At 43.8% G+C, this 25,750-nt stretch overlaps 2 protein-coding genes across 2 annotated transcripts; both read left to right on the top strand.

The window, feature by feature from the left end:
• The first annotated feature begins 2,757 nt into the window (after nt 1-2,757).
• On the top strand, nt 2,758-4,788 carry LOC136516047 (uncharacterized). The gene has a single exon (XM_066509459.1). The coding sequence runs from the start codon at nt 2,758-2,760 to the stop codon at nt 4,786-4,788; it is 2,031 nt and encodes a 676-aa protein (XP_066365556.1).
• An 11,601-nt stretch (nt 4,789-16,389) lies between these two features.
• On the top strand, nt 16,390-21,182 carry LOC136517331 (serine/threonine-protein kinase STN7, chloroplastic-like). Its single transcript, XM_066510882.1, has 10 exons — nt 16,390-16,817; nt 16,901-16,990; nt 17,367-17,486; nt 17,656-17,757; nt 18,406-18,574; nt 18,654-18,747; nt 18,894-18,987; nt 19,085-19,141; nt 20,051-20,464; nt 20,819-21,182. Exons 1-10 carry the CDS (start codon nt 16,431-16,433, stop codon nt 20,975-20,977), a joined length of 1,686 nt encoding a protein of 561 aa, XP_066366979.1. The 5' UTR covers nt 16,390-16,430; the 3' UTR covers nt 20,978-21,182.
• The last annotated feature ends 4,568 nt before the right edge of the window (nt 21,183-25,750 follow it).

Below are 25,750 nucleotides of genomic sequence, written 5' to 3'. Positions count from 1 at the left end.
CCTGATACACACATCAAGATAACTGGACCGAAGTTGCTGGCAGCTTTGAGGGCATCTTGTGAAAACATGCGCCAAAGTGTAGTTCTCGCCCGTCGGGTGGGCAGCCGCCACGCGCATCGTAACAGTCGCAGGAAGTACGCACAAGCAAAGAAGCTACAGCAGCAAGTTGCTTCTCGAATTGCTTCCCATATGGCTACAGAGGAAGCCAAGATGGTTAATGTACTGCACAATCCAGAGAGGGAAACTCGTGAGGTTCTACCTAGTAGGTGGATTCATCATCTGGCTGTAAATCAGCTCCAAGTGCGGGATGCTATTGTCCAAGAATTCCTGAGTCATCGTTTGGGGAAGAGGCCTTGTTTCTCCAACTTGAATGCTCTATCTGAGAACCGTCGTGCACCGTGTCTACACATTGGTGCCAATACTGGTCCTACCAATACAAGGAATCAGTTTGCTGTTCTTCCAAATGAAGTACCAGCACCTTGTCCAGATGAACTACAACAACAATTGCAAAGGCTTCAAGCTCAGATGAGCGGCCTTGAGAGACAACTTCAAGGCCGTAACACTACCGGGAGTTCATATTCTGAAGGAAGATTCAGGCCACATCTGGTAGGTCATCGTCCTCAGCAAGACCGCCGAACTTGGGCCCCTCAGCAACAAAGGCCCTTTGTGCCTTCATATAGGCCGAGACTAGTGCCACCACCTGCAGCTCGTTGGAATCATTGGCCTCGTCGTCAGGAATTTCCACACCCACGAAGACAACCAATGACACCCCAATGGCGTGTTCGAGAACCTCCGCGCGAAGTAGTGCCACTCAACCATAGTGCACCATCAGCTGCACCACAGAACCGAACTCAAGTGCCGCCGATGCAACATCGTCCGGCCCTGGCACCACTATTGCAACACCCAACTCAGCCACCCTTGTCAAACCCAATTATGAGGCCAAGGGTCCCATATATATTCAATGAGAATCAAAGAAGGCGTGAACGGAGAAGGAGAAGCCATCAGGCGATGTACCAAGAGTTGCAGGACATCGTGCTTAGATATGTACAGGTACGTGTCCGAGCAGATGGTAGAATTTACGCAGATAATGAGAGGGTGACAGTTCGTGTGGCACCTGCGCTTGAGCGAAATGCAAGATACAACTTCTTAGTCGAACGCTTGGCCCCAAGACCGCGCCAAGTAGAACCTACTAACCCCAGCCCACTACCAAATGGGTTTGTTGATGGACAAAGAGTACCACAAGCATCTCCTGCTATCATTGAACAAACAGAAGGGAAAGAGAATGCTGCAACAACAGAGGAAAAGGGTTCAGCCTCTAAACCAGCTGGTCCGTCATCAGCTTCAGATCTCCCCAATGTGCAAGTAGAGCAAAATGTGAGCTCATCAATAAATTGTGAGACCACATCTGAAGAGGCAAAAATGAACTCATCAAGTAAAGATGTCGTAATGTGTGGAACTACAGAAATGTTTGGGGATGGGGAGTCAGACTCCGATTGGGAACCACCTTTAGTTACCCAAGAATTAACTTATTTCTCAGAAGATGAAATTGTGCCAAATCCTAAGGCGTGCTTTATCCCGCGGACAACTATGCAACAAGAAGGAAATAAACAGGGTGAGGTCATTGTTGTACCTTGTTTTCCTGTGAGTGGAAAGAATCGGCCTGCAAGATTCACACCATATGATCGTCCAGAAACTTATAGGAGCATTTCATCCCAACTACCTAGTGATCAAGACAAATTACAAACAATGGCTACACGCTCTGGGGCAGATACTCGTTTGAAAGTGAGTGCTCGCCAACAAGTGCACGAGGGAGCTGATGACTTAACAGAAGATGGGCATTGTTCAACATGTTCCGAGTCCTCAAATTCCCTGGAGGCTCATTCGTGTTCCCCTAAGTATGAAACACTTGCACATTCTCTCATGTCAAGAGATGAAGGTGAGATAGCAGGACACAATGTCGCTCCAGTCCATGTGGCAAATGAAGATGGAAGGATCCATGGGGGCGCAGTACCAAGTACAAGTTTAGGCATGCCACCTCAAGCTCCAAGCATGCCACCTCAAGCGCCAAGTATCCTGTCAATTCCAGAAATAGTTGGTACAAGTAACCACAATACACATGTGCCTCCTCAGCAGTCTAGTAGTCAGAGTGAATCTGAGTCTAGGCTTGCTAGGCAAGTGAATGAATTATCAGAGAGAATGGATCAACTTTTTGCCATGATGATGAATTTTGTGCCTGGAGGAGCAGTTGGCCAGATACAAAATATTGATCCGCAAATAGCTGAAATCGAAGCAGCAGCACGTCAGCACAATCCTTCTCTGATTGAAGTTAAGACAGGGCCAAACCCTGTAATGAGTTTTGCACCACATCCTGTCATGAATGCTCCTGCATCATCATCCACAACTGCTCCTTGAGTTGAACCATTTAGAGATTACCAAGATATCGAGGAATTTATTAACAGGAAGATGAGGCAGCTTAATGTTGGGCAGACATCAGGAGCTCCAGATGGAGAGCTCGAAAAACCATATGAAGCTCGGCATGATAGGGTCCCATTCCCTGCTGGTTGGCACCCACCAAAGTTCCGCCAGTTTGATGGTACTGGTGATGCCACAGAACACCTTGTGTACTTTGAGTCCATATGTGGCGACACAGCAAACAACCCGTCCTTACTACTGCGACAATTCTCTGCTTCTTTGACTGGAGCTGCCTTCCATTAGTACAGCCGTATACCGGCCGGGACAGTGTCTAGTTGGGCGGCCATGAAGGAACTTTTTAAGTCCCACTTCATCACGATGAGGAAAGACATATCAATCCTAGAATTATCACAAATCCATCAGAAACGTGATGAGAAAATAGAAGATTACATCGTCCGTTTCAGAAATAATTATGTGCGGCTAGCAAGGGAGATGCATGTAGAAGATGCTATACAAATGTGCATTCATGGTATGCAACAACATTGGCTAGTGGGAGTGTCAAGACGTGATCCCAAAACATTCAGTTCGCTAGGCGATGCTGTTGCAGCAACAAAGCTAGAATTTGAGAAGGTACCACACATCATGGAAATGTATAAAAATGCTAGTTCTCAAGATAATACAAGGAGATTTAATGCCTCCTCTAAACCAAGCAATAATATTGGGGGCAAGGCCAAGGCTTCTGCAGAGTCAAATACAACCAACACGGTGCCAGTTCTGGGACCTAGGAATGAGCACTCGAGGCCAGCTAGGCGCCCAAATCTTAAAGAGCTCCTAAACAAGCAGTATGTATTTAGACGAGATCTTATAAGGAGCCTTTTCGAACAGATGAGTGAACAAGGGTTGTTGAATTTACCCAACCCAACTAGACCTGATCAAATTGCAATGACTGATAATCCGCTCTACTGCCCATACCATAGATATGTTGGCCATATTATTGAAGATTGTATTGCTTTCAAGGAGTGGTTGCAGAGAGCTGTTGATGAAGGGAGATTGGCTCTTAAGCCCGAGGCAAGGAATCCTAACTATCACACCACGAACATAGTGTCTGTACAACAAATTGATACAGATGAGGAAGAAGAATGTTGGGTTCCATTTTTGCAAGTGGCACAACAGTTGGAAAGACTTCAGCTTACATTGGTAGGTCATGATATTAGACCGGGGGCATGGGGGCATGTGCAACCAAGGCATCCTCCAAAGGGTCATCATGAGTATAAATTGCATACCTTACCAGCTCTGGTACAAACTAGTAAGAGATATAATCTGAGTGAGAGACGGATGCCTCCTCGATTTGTTCCAAAGTCTGAGGGAGATGAGTCTTTTCCCCGAGTTGCACACATTCGCCCAACACTAGGCCAGTTTTTTCCTAAGACTTGGCCAAAGCCATATGAAGAAAAAGATGAGAAACCAGCGCATAAGGAAGCATCACCATCACATGTTGCAACGTGCAATGCTATAGTCACGAAAGGAGAGGAGGAGGACACTGAATTGGAGGTCGTAGTCTCACTTGAAGAAGCTGAGGCATTGAAAGTAGAAACATCAATTGGTGAGGAAGATGGAATAGAAGAAGTTAATATGAATTTACGAGGGGGAAAAGCCTTGCCCGAACCAATAAAGCCTCGATTGCCCTCTGCTAAAAAGGCTAAGGCTGTTCAACGAACTGAAGGTCCTAAGCAGGATCTCCAACAAGTACCATCATCAAATAAACAGCCTAAGGACGAAGAAGTGGAGTACAACGTCATTGCTCATTTGAAGCGCATTCCTGCACTACTCAGTGTTTATGATGCATTGATGTTAATGCTGGAACTTCGGGAGGCCTTGATTAAAGCTTTGCATAGCCCACAACTATATGAAACAGCAATGGCTAAGCATAGGCTACTCACTAGTTTTTCCGAAGTTAATGAGATCTCGTTCTCAGAAGAAGACAAGATGGTGGAGAGAAATAATCATAATCGCCCGCTCTACATTGAAGGGAACATTGGAAGTGCACATCTACGAAGAATCCTAATAGACCCTGGTTCAACTGTGAATCTTCTGCCCATTCGCAGCTTGACACGAGCCGGCTATACAATGGATGACCTTGAACCGACCAATGTGGTGATATGTGGCTATGATAGCAATGGCAGCCAAGCATTGGGCTCGATTACATTGAAGCTCCAAATGTCTACCTTCATATTCAAAGTTAAATTCTTCGTGATTGAGTTTGTCACGTCATATTCAGCATTATTAGGGAGGCCATGGCTCCACAAGTATCAAGTGATTCCTTCCACACTCCACCAGTGCTTCAAGTTCATCGATGGCAAAGGAGAACAACAATGAGTCATTGGGAATCTCTCGCCATACACAATGCAAGAGGTACATCATGCCGATGCCAAGTATTTCTTCTCTAGCACTGGCGAAGAAAGTCAATTGGGCCGCTCCAATCCTCCAATGGACGCGCTGGTCACACCAAGTTTGACAACGCCTGCTGATGAGATGGAATTTTTAATTCAACCATGCTCAAGTTATTCTGGAAGGAAAGGATCATTCCCACGACTTCGCGGAGGTAGAAACAAGGGACGGCCGCGGGCATATGCATCCTTGCCCCGACAGGAGGCGAAAGTGAATAATAGTGAAGCACTTTGGAGCTGGAATGTTACGCCTCCTGCACCTACAAAACCAAGCACATCGGCAAATGACAAGCCTAATACGCCATCCACAATGGGTATAAGGTCAGAAACCAAGCCATCATTGCCCCAATGGGTGACAAAAGAGAATTATAGTGAAGCACTTTGGAGCTAGAACGTTACGCCTCCTGCACCTACAAAACCAAGCACATCGGCAAATGACAAGCCTAATACACCATCCGTGACTAGCAAAAGGTTAGAAATCGAGTCTTTGAGAAAGGTGCCACCTACTAAAATAGTAGATGTTACACATTCATCACCTTTCAACGCTGATGCTAACACCAATCAACTCTTCACAGTGATGCATGAGGGCCATCCCGGCCCCCTAATAACAACTGCGTCGCAAGTAGATCAGTCCATAAATAAAGAAGCTGACTCTATGCGACCAGTCCTAGGAGAAGGAAAAGTGAAGAAAATGGTTGCCGAAATAGAGAAGGTGACCTCAACTTCTCCTCTCTTCCAACCCACGTCACTTTACACCTCTGTCGCTGTGCCTTTAGAAGTCTGGGCCATCCCTGATCCGCAGGGATGTCATTGCCCGACCCTTTTTTATAAAGTGCCACGTACTCACCCTTGTGATGTCTCGTTAAATTTTTCTGATGCAGAAACAGATGAAGATGAAGTCATGTCGACTTTGAAGGTTGAACCAAGCATGGTTCCCTTGCTTGAGAAGGCTGGAATAAAGCTAAGAAGAAATCAACGGCTACCAGCCCCGCCTAGTATATGCGAAGAATGGTGGGACCAGATAGAACACTTTGTGCAGCAAGGACACCAATCTCATCCGAGGTGATGGCTGGGGGTTCGGAAATGATGAAGAACTAATGTCCGATGATGAAGAAGGCTTGGTGTGTATTTATGAAATCCCTCACCAGCCCCGCTCAGTTCGTGCTGTTGCTAATGCACGAGAAGGATTGAGAAATGATCAATATCTTCTCTCTAGAGTACATGAAGCAATGACGGTCCACCATGGTGAAGTGCTCAATGCTGCCCCAGCACCTCCTCAGCTAGAAGACGGTGGGCAGCAAACCTTTGACGAGCTTGTAGAAATGAATTTAGGGAGCGAGGATGATCCTCGCCCAACATTTGTAAGTGCCTCGCTCACACTTGAAGAGCGTGAAGATTATAGAAAATTTTTAATGGAATACAAAGATTGTTTTGCATGGTCTTACAAAGAAATGCCAGGGCTCGACCCTAATGTAGCTACACATAAATTAGGAATAGACCCACAATATCGTCCAGTTAAACAACACCCACGTCGTTTTCGTCCTGAGCTGCAGGATGACATCATTGCGGAAGTAGAAAAGCTTATCAAGTCAGGATTCATAAAAGAGGTGCAATATCCTCGATGGCTTGCTAATATTGTGCCCGTAATGAAGAAGAACGGGCAAGTTCGGGTGTGTGTAGATTTTCGTGACTTGAACCGTACATGCCCCAAAGATGACTTTCCCATTCCGAATACAGAGTTGGTGGTTGATGCTACCACTGGTTATGAGATCCTCTCCTTTATGGATGGGTTCTCAGGATATAACCAAATTAAGATGGATGAACATGATGCAATTGATACAGCTTTCCGAACACCAAAAGGAAATTTCTACTATACTGTGATGCCGTTTGGTTTAAAGAATGCAGGTGCTACATACCAGCGAGCCATGACACTCATTTTTGGAGACCTCATACACCAGTCGATAGAGGTTTATATCGATGACTTAGTTGTTAAGTCTCGAGATAGAAGGCACCATCAGGAAGATCTTCGGGTAGTGTTCAAGAGGTTACGCAAGTATCAGCTTAAAATGAATCCCCTAAAATGTGCATTTGCTGTGCAATCTGGCGTGTTTTTAGGATTTGTAGTCCGCCACCGGGGAATTGAAATCAAACCTAAGGATATAACGGCGATCCTTAAGATGCCACCGCCAGAAGACTTGAAGGAACTCAAGTCCCTGCAAGGGAAATTAGCTTACATAAGGCGTTTTATTTCCAACCTCTCTGGCCGTATCCAACCTTTTTCAAGGTTAATGAAGAAGGGCGCACCATTTATATGGGATGAAGAATGTCAGAAAGCCTTTGATAGCATCAAACAGTTCTTACTTCACCCACCTGTTCTAATGGCCCCTATCAAAGGGCGGCCTCTCATCCTTTACATAGCAGCCCTACCCAACTCTGTGGGGGCAATGTTAGGCCAGATAAATGATGATGGAAAAGAGGTAGCATGCTATTATCTTAGTCGAACTATGGTTGGGGCAGAATGCAATTATTCTCCTATCGAAAAATTATGCCTAGCACTGATTTTTGCACTTAAGAAGCTTCGACACTACTTGCTGGCACATGAGGTTCAGCTCATTGCTCGAGCTGACCCAGTAAAGTATGTTCTTAGTCAACCTGCACTAATAGGCAGGATTGGGAAGTGGGCTTTACTCATGATGGAGTATGATATCACATATGTTCCACAGAAGGCTGTTAAAGGACAGGCGCTAGCTGATTTTCTAGCTGCGCATCCCGTACCCGATGATTCTCCCCTCGTTATAGATTTGCCTGACGAAGAAGTATTCGCAGTAGATACACAGGACCCATGGGAGTTATATTTTGACGGTGCCTCTCGCTCAGAGCTTGATGCTGATGGGGCTCCTCGTAGAAGAGCAGGTGCAGGTATAGTATTCAAGAGCCCTCATGGAGAAGCTATCTATCATTCTTTTTTGCTGCTCAAGGAAGAATGTTCTAATAATGAGGCTGAATATGAGTCCTTAATTTTTGGGCTTCTTCTTGCGCTTTCTATGAATATTCAGCACCTGCACGCTTATGGTGACTCTCAGCTCATTGTGAGACAAGTCAATAGGATATATGAAGTGCGCAAGCCTGAGTTGGTAGCATACTGGGAAGCCGCTCACAAGCTTATGGAGAAATTCGAACATATACAAGTCAACCATGTACCCAGAAGCAAGAATGCATCAGCAGATGCGCTTGCAAAATTAGCTTCATCTCTCTCCTTACCTGATGGAGAGGCAGAGATTAGGGTCGAGGAAAGATGGCTCTTACCTGCAGTGCTCGAACTTATTCCAGAGAGTCATGAAGTAAATATTGTGCTGAGCACAGAAACCGGTGATGAGGATTGGCGTAAACCATTTTTAGATTATTTTAAGCATGGGAGTTTGCCCAATGATTCTGTTGAGAGGCGTCAGTTACAGCGTCGACTCCCTTCATACATATTTAAGGCTGGTGTGTTGTATCGACGGTCTTATGGACATGAACTGCCCCTTCGATGTCTATCTAGAAGTGAGGCAAATAAGGCTTTAGAGGAAGTGCATTCGGGAGTTTGTGGCGGCCATCAGAGCGGCCCAAGGATGTATCATAGCATTAAACTATCCGGAGCCTATTGGCCAGGTATGATGGCTGATTGCATTAAGATAGCACGAGCATGCTACGATTGTCAAATACATGGAGATTTCAAACATCAACCACCAGCACCCCTCCATCCCACTGTACCTTCATGGCCATTTGATGCTTGGGGCATTGACGTCATTGGCTCCATCGAGCCACCTTCTTCTAAAGGGCAAAAATTCATCTTGGCAGCCACAGATTATTTTTCTAGATGGGCTGAAGCTATTCCATTAAGAGAGGTCAAGGCTGAAAATGTTATTAATTTCCTTGAGCGTAATATCATATATCGCTTTGGGGTGCCCCATCGCATAACCTCAGATAATGGACCTGCTTTTAGATCACACAAAATTGTCAGGTTTGCTAAAAAATATAAGATCCAGTGGAACTATTCAACAGGATACTATGCCCAAGCTAATGGTTTGGCCGAAGCATTCAACAAAACACTTGCAAATATTCTAAAGAAGACAGTCGCAAAACACAAAAGGGACTGGCATGACCGTCTCTATGAAGCATTATGGGCATATCGTGTTACTGTACGCACACCAACACAATCAACTCCTTATTCCCTTGTCTTTGGCACCGAAGTTGTTCTACCTTTGGAAGTAGAGCTTCCTGCGCTTCGAGTTGCTGTTCATGAAGAGCTCACACGAGATGAGCAAGTCCGACTCCGACTTCAAGAATTAGATGCGCTCGAAGAAGAACGCCTGGGGGCCCTACAGAATCTGCAATACTATAGACGTAACATGGTCACAGCTTATGATAAACTTGTGAAACCTCGCGTGTTTAGAAAGGGCGATCTAGTGCTTGCCTTGAGGCGTCCTATAATTCTTACTGGTAAAAGCAAAGGAAAGTTTGAACCCAAATGGGAGGGCCCCTACGTAGTAGAACAAGTGTATGATGGTGGCGCCTATCAACTTATTAACCAGGAAGGCATTCGTCCAATGCCCCCAATCAATGGTCGGTTCCTAAAGAAATATTTCGTGTGAAGGGTCTTGTTAACCCTGTTTTTCTTGGATGAATTTTGAAAGGGGAGATTTTTTTTTTTCTTCTTTCTTCTTTGCTTTCTTTATTCTCTTTTCAAATGTTTTATTTTATTTTATGTTATTTTATTTTTAAGGGTGCTATCCCACCCAACAACAACAAAGGGGCTTTTCTCCACTGCACCTAGCTCATGACTTAGTGTATGGTGGCCTGGGAATTCGCCAACAGAAAGAAGTGGATGGCTGTGCATAATGTAACATGAGAATCAATAATACACACATTGCACAGGAGCATATGGCACTCGTGTGTGACTGAGTGGTGGAACTGACCCAATCTAAATTTGAAGCGAAAAGCCACTGCACATCCCATATCTCTTTGAAGCAGAAACCTCATGCCACCGGGGAAAACTATAGGAAAAAGAGCAAGAGAGGGCTACCTTCTCAACACAAGTTGCAGTTTAGTGTGAAGCTTCTTGCCATCCCGGCATGGTATAAACAAGGGTCCTTTCAAAAAAAAACATGTTGCCCGCGAGGTTTAGATTCACATAGTGTGGAAGGTGGGATCTCGAAGGTTTGAAGAAGAGGCTTTCAGTGTATCCTCAAAATTCCAAGGCAAGTGTGCAGGAAAATAAAAGGATAAGTCAATAAAGTCCTCAAAATTCCAAGTCAAAGTGTCCAAGCAAAGGACAAGTCAATTACAGGCCCAAAGGCTATGAATAAATTATGACTCAGTTGGTGAAGGCTCTTCGCATTAGAGAGTGACTACCTTCCACCACCCTCGCAAAAAAATAATAATTTTGAGGCAATACCTTATGTAGCCGATTACCCATCCGAATTATGACTTCACTTTCAAATATTGCCGCTTGAAGAGTATGGGGTTTCTAGTGTGCTTTAGCTGAGAAAGATAGTTTGGGTGGTTTCGTCGTCTTGGCAACACTCATGGGGACACGTGACTCCTGCACACAGGCACAAAAAAAAACAAGGTAACCAAATACAATTACCACAGCCATTCATTGAGTTCTGAAGGTTGGATCCTCTGCAACTATACCGGAGGTCATTCATAGCTTGGTGACAAAGAAAGAGCCCACACTAAAAAAAAACACACAAACAGACTTTGTTGCATGTCTTGTTTTATAGCACCACAGTGTTGTTCTAGCTTCTGTGTTGTTACTTCCTTTTGGGAGCAGTGAAGTACTCCAGTGCGGTTCGTACGAATCTGTGAAACCCTTCAATCCTATTGGCTGGCACCGTAGCAGCTATACGGTCGCAATAGAATTGATAAAATTCCTTTGAAGAGTGGTATGGATATTCGCTGCTAATCAAAGAAGATCGCTATTGACTTCATTGGCTGGCTCCGCGGTTAGCAAGGCGGTCGCGATGAAGACTAGTGATGCAATAGTTCATGGCATGGTTGTTCGCCTCGCTGTTGAAAGTAATGACAGGTGTGGCGCAGATTTTCGCCACAATGATTTGTAGCTTTCCTGTAGCACGGACTTTCGCTACAATGTAATTTTACAGGATTGTGGTATGGTCGTTCGCCACAGTGACTTATAGTTTTCCCAGTAGCATGGATTTTCGCTACAGTATGTTTTTTGAGTTGTGGCATGGTCATTCGCTACAACATAACATATTTTCTTTCTTGGCATGGACATTCGCTGGGATTGATACAAATAGTCACTATTTTGTGCATTTATTTGATGGAAAACATACATAAGAACAGCAGGGGGCCATCCAGCTCCATCTGCTTGCTTTTCTCTACCCCTCCACAAGGTATTGAGAGCATTTTTCCTCATATGAAGAGACGCATGCTTGGTGACAGATAAAGGGAAATGACCAAGTAAATATTTTAAAGAAGCCTCAAAAGAGAAATAATGTTGGCTAAGAGGTGGTACTCTCCAGTATGGTTGTTCTCCGTTAGGCAGAAAATTCCTCCAGTATTGCTCTTGCGCATTCCAGTCCCGCCAAGGCTTGGGGTTCGTCCCACTGAAAACCCCTTTGACGTGGAGGTGCGGCCGGATGCCTACGATTGAAATCCCTATTAAAGCGGCCCATGAACAATTACCTAAAATTTTAGGAAAATAGTGATTCAACAGAGACAATGCCATACATACCGAAAGTATGCATATACTAAATAATTGAATTTCATCATCCCACATACTTCTGAACAGAGAAAAGGAATGGAAGTGCAGTCACATTCGCAGAACAATTGGATTGGTAATGAATAAAAAAAACAGTATAAATCATCAGATTGTTTGTGCAAATGGGCAGTAACACAAACAGGCACGGGGCATGCTCTGGCAGCCCTCTCCAATGGCTAAAATCAGTGGATTAGTGGTGGACTTCATATTTTCAACCGTAGTAACAGATTAGATCTACAGCACCAGATTGAAACAACATCTACACTGAAAACGCTACTTGAAGGATCGCGCTAAGCAGACACAGCACCAAGAGAGGTTCGTACCTGTGGGCACAGCTTCGCCGTCACGAACTCGCAGTAGGCCCCGACCTGGCCGAAGTGATGAAACAGGAGCCGGGATGCCGATTGCTTTTTATATTTGAAGCAAGGAGAGGAGGGAGTCAGCTATGATTGAAACAAACGGTAAAAAGATTGGCATAGCTAGCTTTCGGGACTTTCTGTTGAAGTTGGGTACGTAAGTCACGGTCATCCAAGTATTCAACTGACGGTTTATTTTTTTTAAAGAAACAGCAGTAACGTTATCACATCAACACTGTTATACACGAGTCACCAAGCAAAGTTCGCACTGCTCCGCACGCGCACTTAACTTGGTGAGGGGGCATTTGTAATACGAGATTTTGTAACATTTTACGTGGCATCAATATTTATGCCCGTTTATAAGATTTGCCTTGACTGATATATTTGCATATTAAGTGATTGATATGTTCACAGCTAGGCTAAGTGGGACGAGGATATGAGTGTTTTGATAATTATAGCCAAATGTCAATGTAGCATTGGGTTCCGTATAAATGTCATGTATATTTCGAGCTTGTGAGCACGTACATGAGAACAAAGGAAAATTGATCCTTAGTTGAGCAGGCTTGCATATAAAAAGGGCCAAATATTCGGATACAATTAGATAAGATAATATTATTATACGTGGCTGATTAATATACATATACGAGCTAAGATGGTCATGGCCCATTTACAACTCAGCCCATATACAATTCAGCCCTTTATTATGTATACGGAATACGCGGCCAGCGGCAGTATAAACATAATTCTGTTTATTTGTTGGGCAAGTATATTCACCTATAGCGGCTTGGCTGCCTCCATGGGCACGTACATTACTGTACACAAGCATACGTGAATGCCATCTCGGATCCGTTGCACGTATAGAAGAATCTCAAGAAGATAAGCCTGGAAGATATGAAAACGGATCAGCTTGCTCGGTCATCCCTAATCTTCGGAGCCACGACGCGAGAAGCTCTCCCCACGACCTGAGGTGGAGCAGTGGTGCTGGCCTTGGATTCCTCGGATCGTCGTTCCGAGGAGACCCCCATCTGCTCGTCTATATAAGCAGGGCAGTTCTCTCCTAGCGAAAGGGGGGGATCGATCAGAACACCGCCGCCGCCAGGCTGCCGCTCACATACGCGCACTCGCATCTCGCCGCTACATCGCTATTCACAAACCGTGCTCACTACATCACCACGCCGCCGCCGTCGCCAGACACAGCTCCGCACTGAGGTAGGTCGACATCGCGCGCTGCCGGAGATCAACCATGATGTCTGCATCGAAGGGTGAGATTTCCCATCTGTGGGTTCTTTTCTTTTGCTAGGCGTGTTTGTTGGGCATCCGAGGTGGAGATGAGCAGAGAGAGTGAGGGCCAGAGGCAATTAGAGGTCTTGCCATGGCGTAGTTCTTGCCGGAGATCAACCATCTTGTAGAGGTATTAGTGTGAGTTCAGAGGTGGCTGTTGATGATTCATGTTGAATTAGGAAGAAGCAGCAGTTTAGGAAGTAGCCAATCAAGGCGAGGCAGTATATAGATTGCAAGTGATGTTGATGCTCAGAGGGTTTGATTGAAGAAGCCCTGTTACAGAGAGAGTAGTAGATGTAGTTTGCTGCCACAGTTTAGAGAGAAATTTCTTGAGGGGTGGAGAGGTTGCAATCTCAAAGAAGTGTCAGGAGTAGTGGAGATTTCATTTGTAAGTGAAATCAGATTCAGTAAAGGAGAAAGGGAGTTCGAGTTTTGATGGCAAGTAGAGTGCTGTGCTGCAGTTAAAAAGAAGAGAGATATAGAGATTCAGTAGAGGAGAAAGCCTGAAGAATAATAGAAATTAGTATAAGAGAGAGCCTCAAGAATGCAGCAGACCATCAAGGTAGTGATGGAGTAGTATGGGTCTGATTTGTTGATAAATTTGCGTGTTGGGAGAAGCAAACAGAGCCTGAAATTCATGAGAGAGGTGTTGTGCTGCAATTAGAAAGAAGGGGTGATAGACTGCAGTAGATACAGCAAGGCAATGGAGTGATAGGTCGGGAGATGTGATAGAATACAACAGTAGATTAGTTTTAGCATCAGTAATACCGTATTGGCAAGAAGTGAGGTGCTGTTGAAGTAAAGAGGGCCCGAGTTATGCTCTAGAAAGTACTACAGTGATAAGATTCAGAAGAGATGCCAAGGTTGATTAGCAAAGTTTTGATGCAAGACAAGTATGAGAAGACTCCATAAGACTAATGCAATTAGCTTGCAGGCACTGCACATTCAGTTTAGTAGTGCCGCATAAAGAAGTTCAAGATCAATGAAGGCACATAAATTAGTGCAAGCTGTTCATCTGATGCATGTTGGTGCACGGCTCTGAAGAAACAAAAACAGAGCTCTGAACATTGCAAAGTATGCTTTCAGCTGTTCGGTAGCAGTGTAGTGATGTTGCAGTAGAAGATTTGTAGAACCGAGAAGTTTATTCAGAGATCATTCTCTGAAGAATAAGGATGGCCCTGCTGCAGTGAAGACTTTCAGTAGATGTGTGCCTCAAATTTCAGAAGTTTGCGTACTGTGTAATAAGCAAGCAAGATGTAGTATACGCAGTAGTGAGGTAGTTAGCATGTGCTTTGAAATGTAAAGTCATCATGAGTTTAACAGAAAGAGGTAGCATATATTGCGTAATTCAGCATGTTATATTCAGACATGACAGATTATTAGCGGCCTGTTGTGAATTTGGCCCTGTGATTTAAGAGTAGTTCTGACAATGCACTAATTTTGTAAACGTCATGGGCTGTGTTTGTGACGTGCTCCCTGTTGTGGCCTATATATATATAAATCAATTAGTCGATCAACTTTCAGAATATGGTGCAGCAAATTGGTGTTTATGCACATTCATACTAGTGGTTCCTGACTGAACTTGTCAGTGTGATTAAGAAGTATAGCATAGTGACTGAGCTGCCGTCGTCTCCATCTCTATGCACGGCCAAATCAAAGCTCGGCAGACATGTGGCGTTTCTGGTGAAGTCATGATTAAATTTCTAGACCAACGAGGCTAGGAAAAATGAGTTACCAGTTTACTTCGCGACCGACGAGGCCGAGCATTTCTTTTACAGACTTTACTCCAAAGTCCGTGACCGATGAGGCCGGATAGCATACGCCACAGACTGACGAGGATGTGGCAATTTATTGTCATTTAATATTGTGTCATTCTTCATGTATACTTGGAGACTACAACAATCAAGACCCAGGAAGCACGACCATCATCGTAGCTTAATCGGAGGTCTTCCATAGAAGTTTATCTATGGATGTAATTAACCGGTTTGTCTTACGAGACCCCGGGAATCAATAACAACACAATCACTGATTTGGTTAGATGTATCGATCAGGCGCAATATGATGTAAAATCCCAAGGGAACTTGTACTCTGTAATTCCATGAAAGGATTAATATAATGAAGAGTTCCCTATTTGTTCGTATGTTTGTTGTTCACTTTTGTATACTTGTGTATACTGGCACGCTCGCGCATTTATTTATTCATCCATGCATTTAGGACGCCTCCCTAGTCGGGAGTTTGTTTCCTTTAGGCGAAACAGGTATTAGTTTCACATTTTTTGATTTAAAATAAATAAGTTATGTATTTTTAGAGATTAAAATAGGGTTTTATTATTTTAGGAAATAGAAAACCATCTTTGAAATCAGCTAAAGGACCAAATTTAGCAGGTTTCGACAGTTGAAGGGTGTCCCGTACTCGATTTTATAGTTCAGGGTTACAAATCAAACTCTCGTGTAAGTTGAAGGTTGAAAATACACTTTACCCTTAATTTTTTTAAACCTCTTTGTTTTCTGGGTTGTGATACTTCTAATTCGAAGGAGGAGTTGCAGTTGGAGGAGGAGGAGGAGGAGGAGGAGAAGAAGAAGTAGACCATGTCTTGTTAAGGAGCCTGAAACTGAGTGAGGCTGAGAGCAGATCCTAGCCACTAGCTCACGGAAGCATCCGATGCTTCCACTCCACGTCTATCTCGCCATAGCCACAAATTATGGCCTCCTCGTTTTTGTATTTTTTGGCACATAATACCAAGTAAACCTAGAGAAAATATATTCTTATGGAGTAATTGTTGTATTATATCCGTAATCTGTTCCAACATGCACTGTTTAGGAAGTACTCCACTCATTGTGAAAGTTACAACTCACACGTCAAACATACAAGCACTTTTGCATAATTTTTCCTCATTTTTTGTGCAAGTTTAGCTATACTGTATGATTTCAGAAACAAAAAGTCATGGCGCAATTCAAAATTTAAACTCTTGATTTCATTTCGGCCCAAATGTGGGGCTTCATGCATTTTGATCCACTGAAATGTGGACCCCAGGCCACGTGTCAAACTCATCCATTCCACACGCTTGAATGGAATTATCTCGCGCACGATAATTCAAACTCACGGCCACGGAGGAATAGATAGCGCGAGCCGCATTTTCCAACCAGGAAAAGATCGGGAAAATCCGAAATGGCCGCTAGTGGCCTCGGCCTCTCCACCTCGTTCCTCCCCGGCCATGACACGTTCCTCCGGCGCCGGCGCCGGCGGCCGGCGAGCCCCGCCGCCGCGTCGTTCCGGCTGGTGACGGCGGAGCTCGGCGGCGTCGCGACGGGGCTGGGCCGGCAGCTGGTGGAGGCGGTGGGCGTGGGGCTCCCCTGCACCGTCATGCAGTGCGGCGACGTCATCTACCGCAGCACGCTCCCCCAGAACGACGGGCTCACCATCACGGCCCCCGGCGTCGCGCTCGCGCTCGCCGCCGTGTCCTACCTCTGGGCCACGCCCGGCGTCGCGCCGGGGTTCTTCGACATGTTCGTCCTCGCCTTCGCCGAGCGCCTCTTCCGCCCTACCTTCCGCAAGGTGTGTTTCGCGCTTGAAATTCCGAATCATAAGTCCTCTATCGCGGTATCGCCACCGTTTGTGCTGATATGGTGCTTGGGCAGGATGACTTCGTGCTCGGGAAGAAGCTTGGGGAGGGCGCATTCGGGGTCGTGTATAAGGCGTCACTGGCAAACCCCGAAGCGGCTAAGAAGGTAAAGGCTAATGTTGCATCCGCATGCAAATATTCAATCCTGTAGAAGTTCGATTGCTAATCTACTCCACACTTACTGCTTGGCTTAGACAACAAAGTAGGTAGTCCTGACTCCTGAGAGAAATTAGGGGGTGGGGGGGGGGGGGGGGGGGGGGGGGGGGGGGGGGGGGGGGGATGGATGTACGTTCAATATTGTGACTTCACGAGCTAAGTAGCTAACTGTGCACTATGTGGTTGTTGTTAATATATGGTAATCAGTTTCATAGTTTATTGACAATGTTGGATTTGAAGACTTCAGGTTTTCTAAAACCCTGGCAATTTTTGTGAACAAACGGTCATATGAATGGATATCTAAAACCTTTTGTTCATCTTTGAAGCAAGGGAATGTGGTCGTGAAGAAGGCAACAGAGTATGGAGCAGTGGAGATTTGGATGAATGAACGTGTCAGGAGGGCATGTGCCAGTAGTTGTGCGGATTTTCTTTATGGCTTTCGCGAGGTATACTCACAGTCACAGTTCGTTTGTGTTGGAGAGTTGTTGTTTTTTCTTCTTCTTCTTTTTCTCCCAGTCCCTTTTTCTCAACAAAGGATAATAAGTTCAAAATGGTCTTAGATTTATATTTACTAGAATTTGGTTGATTCCTGAGGCATTGCATGTTGCCTTTTAGACCAAAGCAAAGGGCAGAGCTGAAGAATACTGGATTATTTGGCGTTTTGAAGGCGAGGATACACTTTATGATCTCATGCAAAGCAAGGAATTCCCTTACAATGTAAGTTCTGCCATCCACCTTGAAAAAGTCTTGAGTCAGTCAAGTTACTCTGGTTGCTTAAACTTCATCTGAACCAGCTTTTTTTCTCATGTTTGTTGCGTTAGTTACTTGTTTGAATGAACTGCTGTTGATTTAACTGATGATTGCCACCTTGATGCTGAAATCTTCTCAGGTGTACTTTATGTCTACCTTGCACTGTGTTGACTTGCTTAGCTGTACTAGAATGGAAAAGTTGATTAATCAGTTCCATTGAACTTTATGTGTGATCAGTTGTGTTTGTTTGGAACTATGCTTGTTTAGCGAGATAAGTATGATCCTTTAGCTTATTAGACATTAGCCTCAGTTTGTGATCCACAGTCAGTGAGAGTAGTCAGGCATGTTTTTCTTTCTTTTTTTTTTCTTTTTCTTTTTTTGTTAAGAATAGTCAGGCTTGTCTTATTGTCTTCCTTTTGTTAAGTTAGCATTGTCGTTGTATGGCAAATTGCAATCTTTCATACTTATCTATTGCTGAGAGACAAGTTAAACCTTCCATGTGATGCATTCTAACTTTTGAGTCAACTGAGAAGTCACAAATTTACAGTGGCATGGAGTAGCTGTTATATACTTAACAGAATAACAGCTGTGACTCGATTTTTTTTCACCAATTAGGTGGAGACAAAAATTCTTGGCAATGTCCAGGACTTGCCAAAAGGAATAGCGAGAGAGAATAAGATCATTCAAACGGTGATGAGACAACTCTTGTTTGCTCTTGATGGACTTCATTCGACAGGCATTGTTCACAGAGATATAAAACCTCAAAATGTGATATTTTCAGAGGGTAATAAAAGGATCTCAGTTTGTTTGCAATTTCATGATAAAATATTTTGCATTAATTTGCAAATGTTTCTCTCTGGTAGGATCAAGAATCTTCAAAATTATTGATCTTGGAGCAGCAGCTGACTTACGAGTAGGAATTAACTATATTCCTAAAGAGTTCCTTTTGGATCCAAGGTACTGGCTACCTTCATTGTCAATAAGTGCATAACATGGCAACATCAAGGAAAATTCTCCACTAGGAAAACATTTTACCTTGCAAAGCTGTTTGTGCTAATGGTTTCACTAGAAAAGGTTGTTGAAGCTCTAAAATTACCTGGCAGGTATGCTGCACCAGAGCAGTATATTATGAGCACGCAAACCCCATCTGCTCCTTCTGTTCCTGTTGCAACAACTTTGTCTCCAGTCCTGTGGCAGGTTTCCTTCGAACTGATTTTTCTTTTCATGTTTTTGAGATAATTGTTCCAATAAGGATAATTTCTTAAGCTTATACAGTGATATTTTTCGTTGACAGCTGAATCTTCCTGATAGATTTGACATATATAGCTTGGGGCTCATATTCTTACAGATGGTGAGTGATCACAGGGAATAGCATATTAGCATATATTTGTAGGTATCTGCAAAACAGATGTGGAGGCACAGTTATGTATTAAAAATTAGTAGAGGCACAGTTATGTATCAAAGATCAGTATGAGCATACATTGAATGCTAGGCGCAGCAGCGGCACTGGTATATCTTAGAGCACACGACTAGGAAATCTGAAAAGGTCTAAAACTGGTATTTTCTGATCTCCGCATTCTGCAATGATTTTTCTTGTTCATGGTTCGAATCCCATCATAGTGCTGATCTTCCCTCTACACTACACTGCTGCTTGGATAGGCTCTTCTACTCTGTTCGTCTCTTCAAAACACTGTCCAGTTTTTGGCTAGCATGTGCTTGCAGTCACTGTTGTATTAGGTGGTTGCATTTGCTCATCTGATCATTATGATTTATGAGCACACATATTTATTAGCGTATGCGATCATCATTATATTTTATTGAAATGAGAACTATTTTTTGTTGCAACAGTACATAAGGCTGCGACACCATGCTATACTTCAAGTGTGTTTTATTCTCTTCATCCAACCTCCTTTTCTAGCTCTAGCAACCTACACTTTGTCCTCGCCTTCTTAATATACGTGGAGTATGCTCTGCAGCTTGCTACATCTCCACACTCTGGTTCAGCAACCATCATCTGTATATACCGTGGAGTGAAATCAGACTTGAGCAGTTTACACTGTCATTTCAATCCATTTTTTTTACCATGGTGTTGTAAGATGCAGATTTGCAGTAAAATCTGCTCGGAGGATCTTATTGTTTTTTTTTTTTTGTCTCTTCCCAATTCCAGACATACAGTGGCAGCATCTTTCTGTGGAATTTCATTGTATATCTTTAAGTTGTTGTAATATCTTTATTAACAGGACATTGTTTTCTTTTGTAGGCATTCCCTTCACTACGAACTGACAGCAGCCTCATACAATTTAATCGCCAACTGAAGAGATGCGATTATGACTTGCAAGCCTGGAGGAATCTGGTGGAGCCACGAGCGACTGCTGAGCTTCGGAGGGGCTTTGACATCATGGATCTAGACAATGGTATCGGATGGGAACTTCTCACGTCAATGGTCCGGTACAAAGCACGGCAAAGGACCAGTGCTGAGGGCGCATTGGCACACCCATACTTTAACCGTGAAGGGCTCCTTGGCCTCTCGGTCATGCAAAACGCTCAACTGCAACTGTTCCGGGCAACCCAGAAGGACTACAGTGAAGCCGCTCGGTGGGTTATTGGCCTCATGGCAAGGTCAGGAACTGAAGATGTGGGAGGCTTTACAGAAGCACAGCTTCAAGAGCTTAGGGTATGTATAGCAGCCTTACCTATCCTTTTGAGGCATATGATTGCATACTAACTAGTAGTTTAGAACACACAAAGGCTTGAAAATACGTACTGGAGTTATTGCTTTGTTCCAGCAGTTCTTAGACAAACAAGCTGAAGCTTTTCCTTTCAAATCACTAATCTTACATTACATAGAACACACAAAAGATTTGAAATGCCAATAGCTGTTGAAGCAGTTAGAACTTAGAAGACAGACAGCGTTTCGTTTCGTTTTCTGCATGCTCTGACACCTGGGATAAATCATAAACGTATGATCTGTCAGGAGAAGACCGAAGACTCACCACTTGTGTGTGTGCTTTTTCTCTGTGTCGTGCAGGAAATAAAACCAAAGAAAGGCAGCGCCCAGCGGAACGTGCTTGCCTCCGTGCTGCGCCTGCAGAAGAAGATCGTGAAAACGATCAACGAGAGCATGGACAAGCTCGCCAGCCAGCGCAAAAGCATCTGGTGGAGCCGGTGGATACCCAGGGAGGAGTAGGCCGCCGGCCGCCGGCGCACCTGTACATTGTCCACTTCTGCTGTATAAAACGTCGCCCATTAGCACTGGTGATGGTATACTACACTATCCTACTTACTTCGTACAGTACATGATGATGACTGGTGAGTAAAATTTGTCTGAAAAGATCGGAGTAACACGATGTATAGCTGTAAATATTTTGCTATTGAAGCATCATGATTTTTGAGATCGCTGTCCTAAGTTCGTAGGCACTTTCATCAAAAAGTAGGTGGTAAGGGCCTCCCTATCCTGTGATTGGAGGTTGCCGAAGCTTTCTGCACTGGAAGAGCCTCCCTCGTGTCATATGTGGTGTACAAGATTCCATGACAGGTCATCATTTGTGCCGCGGCGGGCCTCTTCAGCTGGTATTAAAGTCGGCTGAAGCTGATTCGTTGTGAGAGAAAAATACTGTAGATTCTAGCTGATAAACCGGCTGATAAGTTCCCGTGAACAGGCCTGGGAGTTGGGACAGCGATCTTTTGAACTGTAGCAAAACGCTGCAGCTCGTGATGGCTGATGAATGTTTATGGGGCAGTCGTGGAGTTGGAGACTTGGGAGTAGTAGTACCATATTGGCCCGGCCTTTCCTTTCTGTTGTTGCATTGCCAATTTGCCATTGCATTTACCCAAGTGGTCCTTCGTGGACCACGGTCCTCCTCTTGCCATTTTGCCCAGGGTGCCAACGACTGACTTGGCTGGGAGCTGCATTTACGTATCTGAGTACTATGGCCTTAACACATGGTTGTTTACCGGTGGATCACATTGAAGACCCGTGGCCGCGGCCCGCGGGAAGTGAGAATGCCTGTTCCCTGAAGGTTCAGGTTCTTGAAGTGTGAGCAACGTAGCGTAGACCGTAGAGTCGAAGAGCGCAGAGGATCCTGCCAGGTAGTACTACAAACCAAGTAAAAGCCCACCAGAGAGCGGCGTGAAGACTGGAGGAAGGGGACAGCCCAAAGCACCACACGAGAAGGGCCCCCCTTTGTTGTACCATCCGCCAAGCCGCCATGGACGGCTGGTCATGGGGCATGGCCTGGTCCAGATTCCAGAACATGTCGACATGGCATGTCAACACAGGGACCAGATGCCTGCCATTCCTTGTTCCTTGGGGAAACAGTCCAAGACACTGTTCAGTTCATATCCAAAACCGAATAGTAAATAAAATAACTAGACTATCACTTGTGCATGCCTTCTCTCTTCAAGCAATGTTGATGAACACACTTTCTATTGTTTTCTTAAAAAAAAAAATCAGATTTGTTGTGGCTTCTCCGAGTACTATGCATTAGCACAGCAAAATGAAGCAATCTTCCTTTTTCTTAAGAGAAATGCTATACAACACACGTGTGTTTTAGAGGAAAAAAACACATGAATTTTTTCTCTTTTTTTTCACCGGAGATCACCGGCATGACCCTGTGACACCTGACGCCTGACGGAGAGAGCGGGTGACCATGTGACGGAGCACAGGAGCTGACATGACGGCACGAGCACCGTCGGTACGCGCCGCTCCCAGCTCCAGTACCTCTTCCTCTACGATTTGTGATTTGTCCTTCCATAGAAAAAAAAAAATTGTTTCTTATGATCTGTAGATCTATAGATCTGTGATCTTGTGATTTGTGATTATCTGGAGGTAGAAGAAGGCTAAATGTAGAAAGAGGATAGGGGCTGTTGGATCTTAATTCTATGGTGTAAAAAAATTCATGTGTTGAAACTACATAAAACACATGGTTGTTGGATAGACAGACTCTTTCTTAAAGAAATTAGAATGAGATTGAGTCTCCTTGTTGAAAAGGAATATCATCAGGATATAGGCCCCGTTCGCTTCGCTGATAAGCCGAAACACTGTTCCGGTTAATTTGTTGTGAGAGGAAAATACTGTTTCGACTAAAAAAACTGAAAAGTACGGATTATAAGACAAATAAACAGGGCCGTAAAATCAAACCCTAACTGCCAACCACCGAACTGCATCCAAAAGGAGTTTAGGTGCTACTACAATTGTTGCGGGAGAAGTACTACTAGATGTCAAGTTAGCAACAACTGTAGATTCATGGCTGCGCCTAAAACCTAGTAAATCCAAGCAATGATTGGGAACAACATAAATCAATAATGGCAGTGGTCAAGTGGTGTCAAATTGTCCGGCCATCCTGTCTTCATTTAGCAACGCGCAATGATCAGATTGGAAGGCTGGAAACTAATCATGCCCTTCAGGTTGTTCACTTCTTTTTTTCTTTGGAATTCAGAATTTCCAGACTGAAGGCAAACAGCTAATCATGGTCATGGGCAGCGGGGCAGGAAACATCACTAAACCATTCGTTTTCTCCTTTTTTTTTGGTTCCATGGTAGGAAAAGGGGCCCACATCCCAGCATCGGTTCGTTGGCCGACGCGGGAAGGCGTCCGTTCAGAGTGCCTGACAACGAAGCGAGCAACCGATAGGCAGAGAGAAGCATGACGCATGTAGCATGAAATACGTTTTTCACACGAGACCCTTCAGTTCTGTGAATTCATTCGTATATTTGTTATTAGTAGCATACATACTGAAATTGGCATGCTAAAAAGTAGTAGTGCATCACAACTGTAGTTAAACACTTAACAGTACCTCAGTCCTCGTCACAAATAATAAGTGAATCTTTTGTTGCCTGAAGTCAACTATTCATTTTTTATTTAAAAGTGATATGTGTGCATCTATATTAGAACTAGTTTTATATTTTTCATACTTTATTAGTTGGTCAAGGCATAGCTATGGTGACCATATCAAGTTTAAAAGGTCAGTTTAACTATCGCTAAGGGCCTGTTTGGAACGAAGGAATCCAAAACACAGGAATAGGAAAAACGCAGGAATACGGTATGATGAAAAATGAAAAACTACGGGATTTCAAAACACAAGAACGAAAAATTTAGGCTGTTTGAAACACAAGAATTTATAACATAGGAATTGTAACATGTTAGGCAAATATGGGTCAGCAGAGAGCCAGCGATGATTGTTTCCCTTGGATCGCAGTGGATGTTTTATTTCCTGCGTTTTGCACATCAGCTACTCCCTTTCCCGTGGAACGTAACTCGGCATTCCTTTAATCCAAACGCTCCAACGTGATTCCTTTCCTCTGGAATCTGTTCCCTCAAAATTCCCGTGGAAATACTTCGTTCCAAACAGGGCCTAAGTGGGTATAGAGGTGACCATCTCTATACACGGTGTAATGCAACGGCAAAAGCTAAAACGATATACGAGATACACTTGGCATATGGATGCATAAATTTGTGCTTCGGGTATATATATGGTAAAACTTTAGTCAAACACCATTTTTTTCTGGATGTATTTGCACCCTTTAAATATAGTGTAGCGTTACCCTTGTTAATGCCATGCCACCACGGCCAACGAGGAGAAAATACACAAATGTACAACATAACGACATCTTTATAGCGATGAACTTAGCTAGTTATAAAATATTTATATATATCATACTTATGCTTAATATACAAGGAACAATTTGTACTATAAAGGTCAGTGGCGGAGCTCTCGGTATGACATGGTGGGGCCACTGTCATACCTTGAGTTTGTCCGTTGCCTACCGTAGTATGCCATTTTTATTTGCTAAAGATGCTATAAGCTATAATAATCCATGGTTTTGTAAGACCGCGCCATGCCTTAATTCTCACCTGTCCCCCGCTAGTGATGAATGTAGTTGGCGTCGTGTGTTTGGATAAGGGAGTGTTCTTGCATGTAATTGAGTTCTTGTCAGCAATGAAAGCATTATTATGTTATGCAATACACCGGGCATTCACCAATAATACATCTTAGTTAGCTATAAAACTATCCACATAAAAACTTTGTTTATGTAGCCGAAATATAACATCAAGAATGATAAAAAAGAGCTGATTACTGATTGATACAAAGTCTACTTATTGCATAAATGTATTTTTGACTTGTTACATGTACACCTCTTATAATGTGAAAAGAGCGACTATGGGGGTGTTTGGATTCCATGGTAAAACTTTAATCCTACATTTTTAGCCTTTTTTTTTGCCATGGGGATCCAAACAGGTGGGTTAAAAGTGAGCAAATGGAGTGGACTAAAGTTTTATCTATTTGCTACTCAAGGGGTGCAAAACTTGGCTAAAACGTCTTGGGGCGCATTGGACACCAGATAGCCCCCACCCACCCACCTGTGCCCTCTCTCTCGCATGGCTTAATTAAATAAGGACAAATCAGTCATTGTAGGATCGATGACTAAACTTTTGCCACGGATCAAAACACTCCCTGCTGGACTAAAGTTTAACAGCTAAGGGCATGTTCGCTTGAACTTATCAGCCGGCCAGTATTTTTCTCTCACAATAAAACAGTTTCAACTGGCTTATTAGCCGGCTTTAATACCAGCCGAAACAGACCTTAAACTTTTGCAATGGCAAATAGTGTCCCGTTCGCTTGACTGATAAGCCATGACTAAAAGTACTGTTGACTGATTTGTTGTGAGAGAAAAATATTATTTATTGACTAAAAAAATATGGCTTATAAGCCAAACGAACAGGCAAACAGGACGTAGATCAAACAAGATCTATAGTCCACCGTCAGCTTTACTCCTACTTATGTGCACCATCTGTGCTTTGACCTTTACACAAGTCAAAGATAAACCGCACTTCCATTAAATGAGGCATGTACTCCATCTTATTTACCATGAAAGCCCATGGCATAAACCAAAAACATATTACTGCTAGGTCGAAGGGGTTTAATGCAACGTTGATTTCAGTCAAAACTTATCAGTTATA

Source organism: Miscanthus floridulus, chromosome 17 (genome assembly GCF_019320115.1).
Source record: "Miscanthus floridulus cultivar M001 chromosome 17, ASM1932011v1, whole genome shotgun sequence".
Classification (NCBI taxonomy): Eukaryota; Viridiplantae; Streptophyta; class Magnoliopsida; order Poales; family Poaceae; genus Miscanthus; species Miscanthus floridulus.
This window is presented reverse-complemented; position numbering and strand designations above follow the sequence as displayed.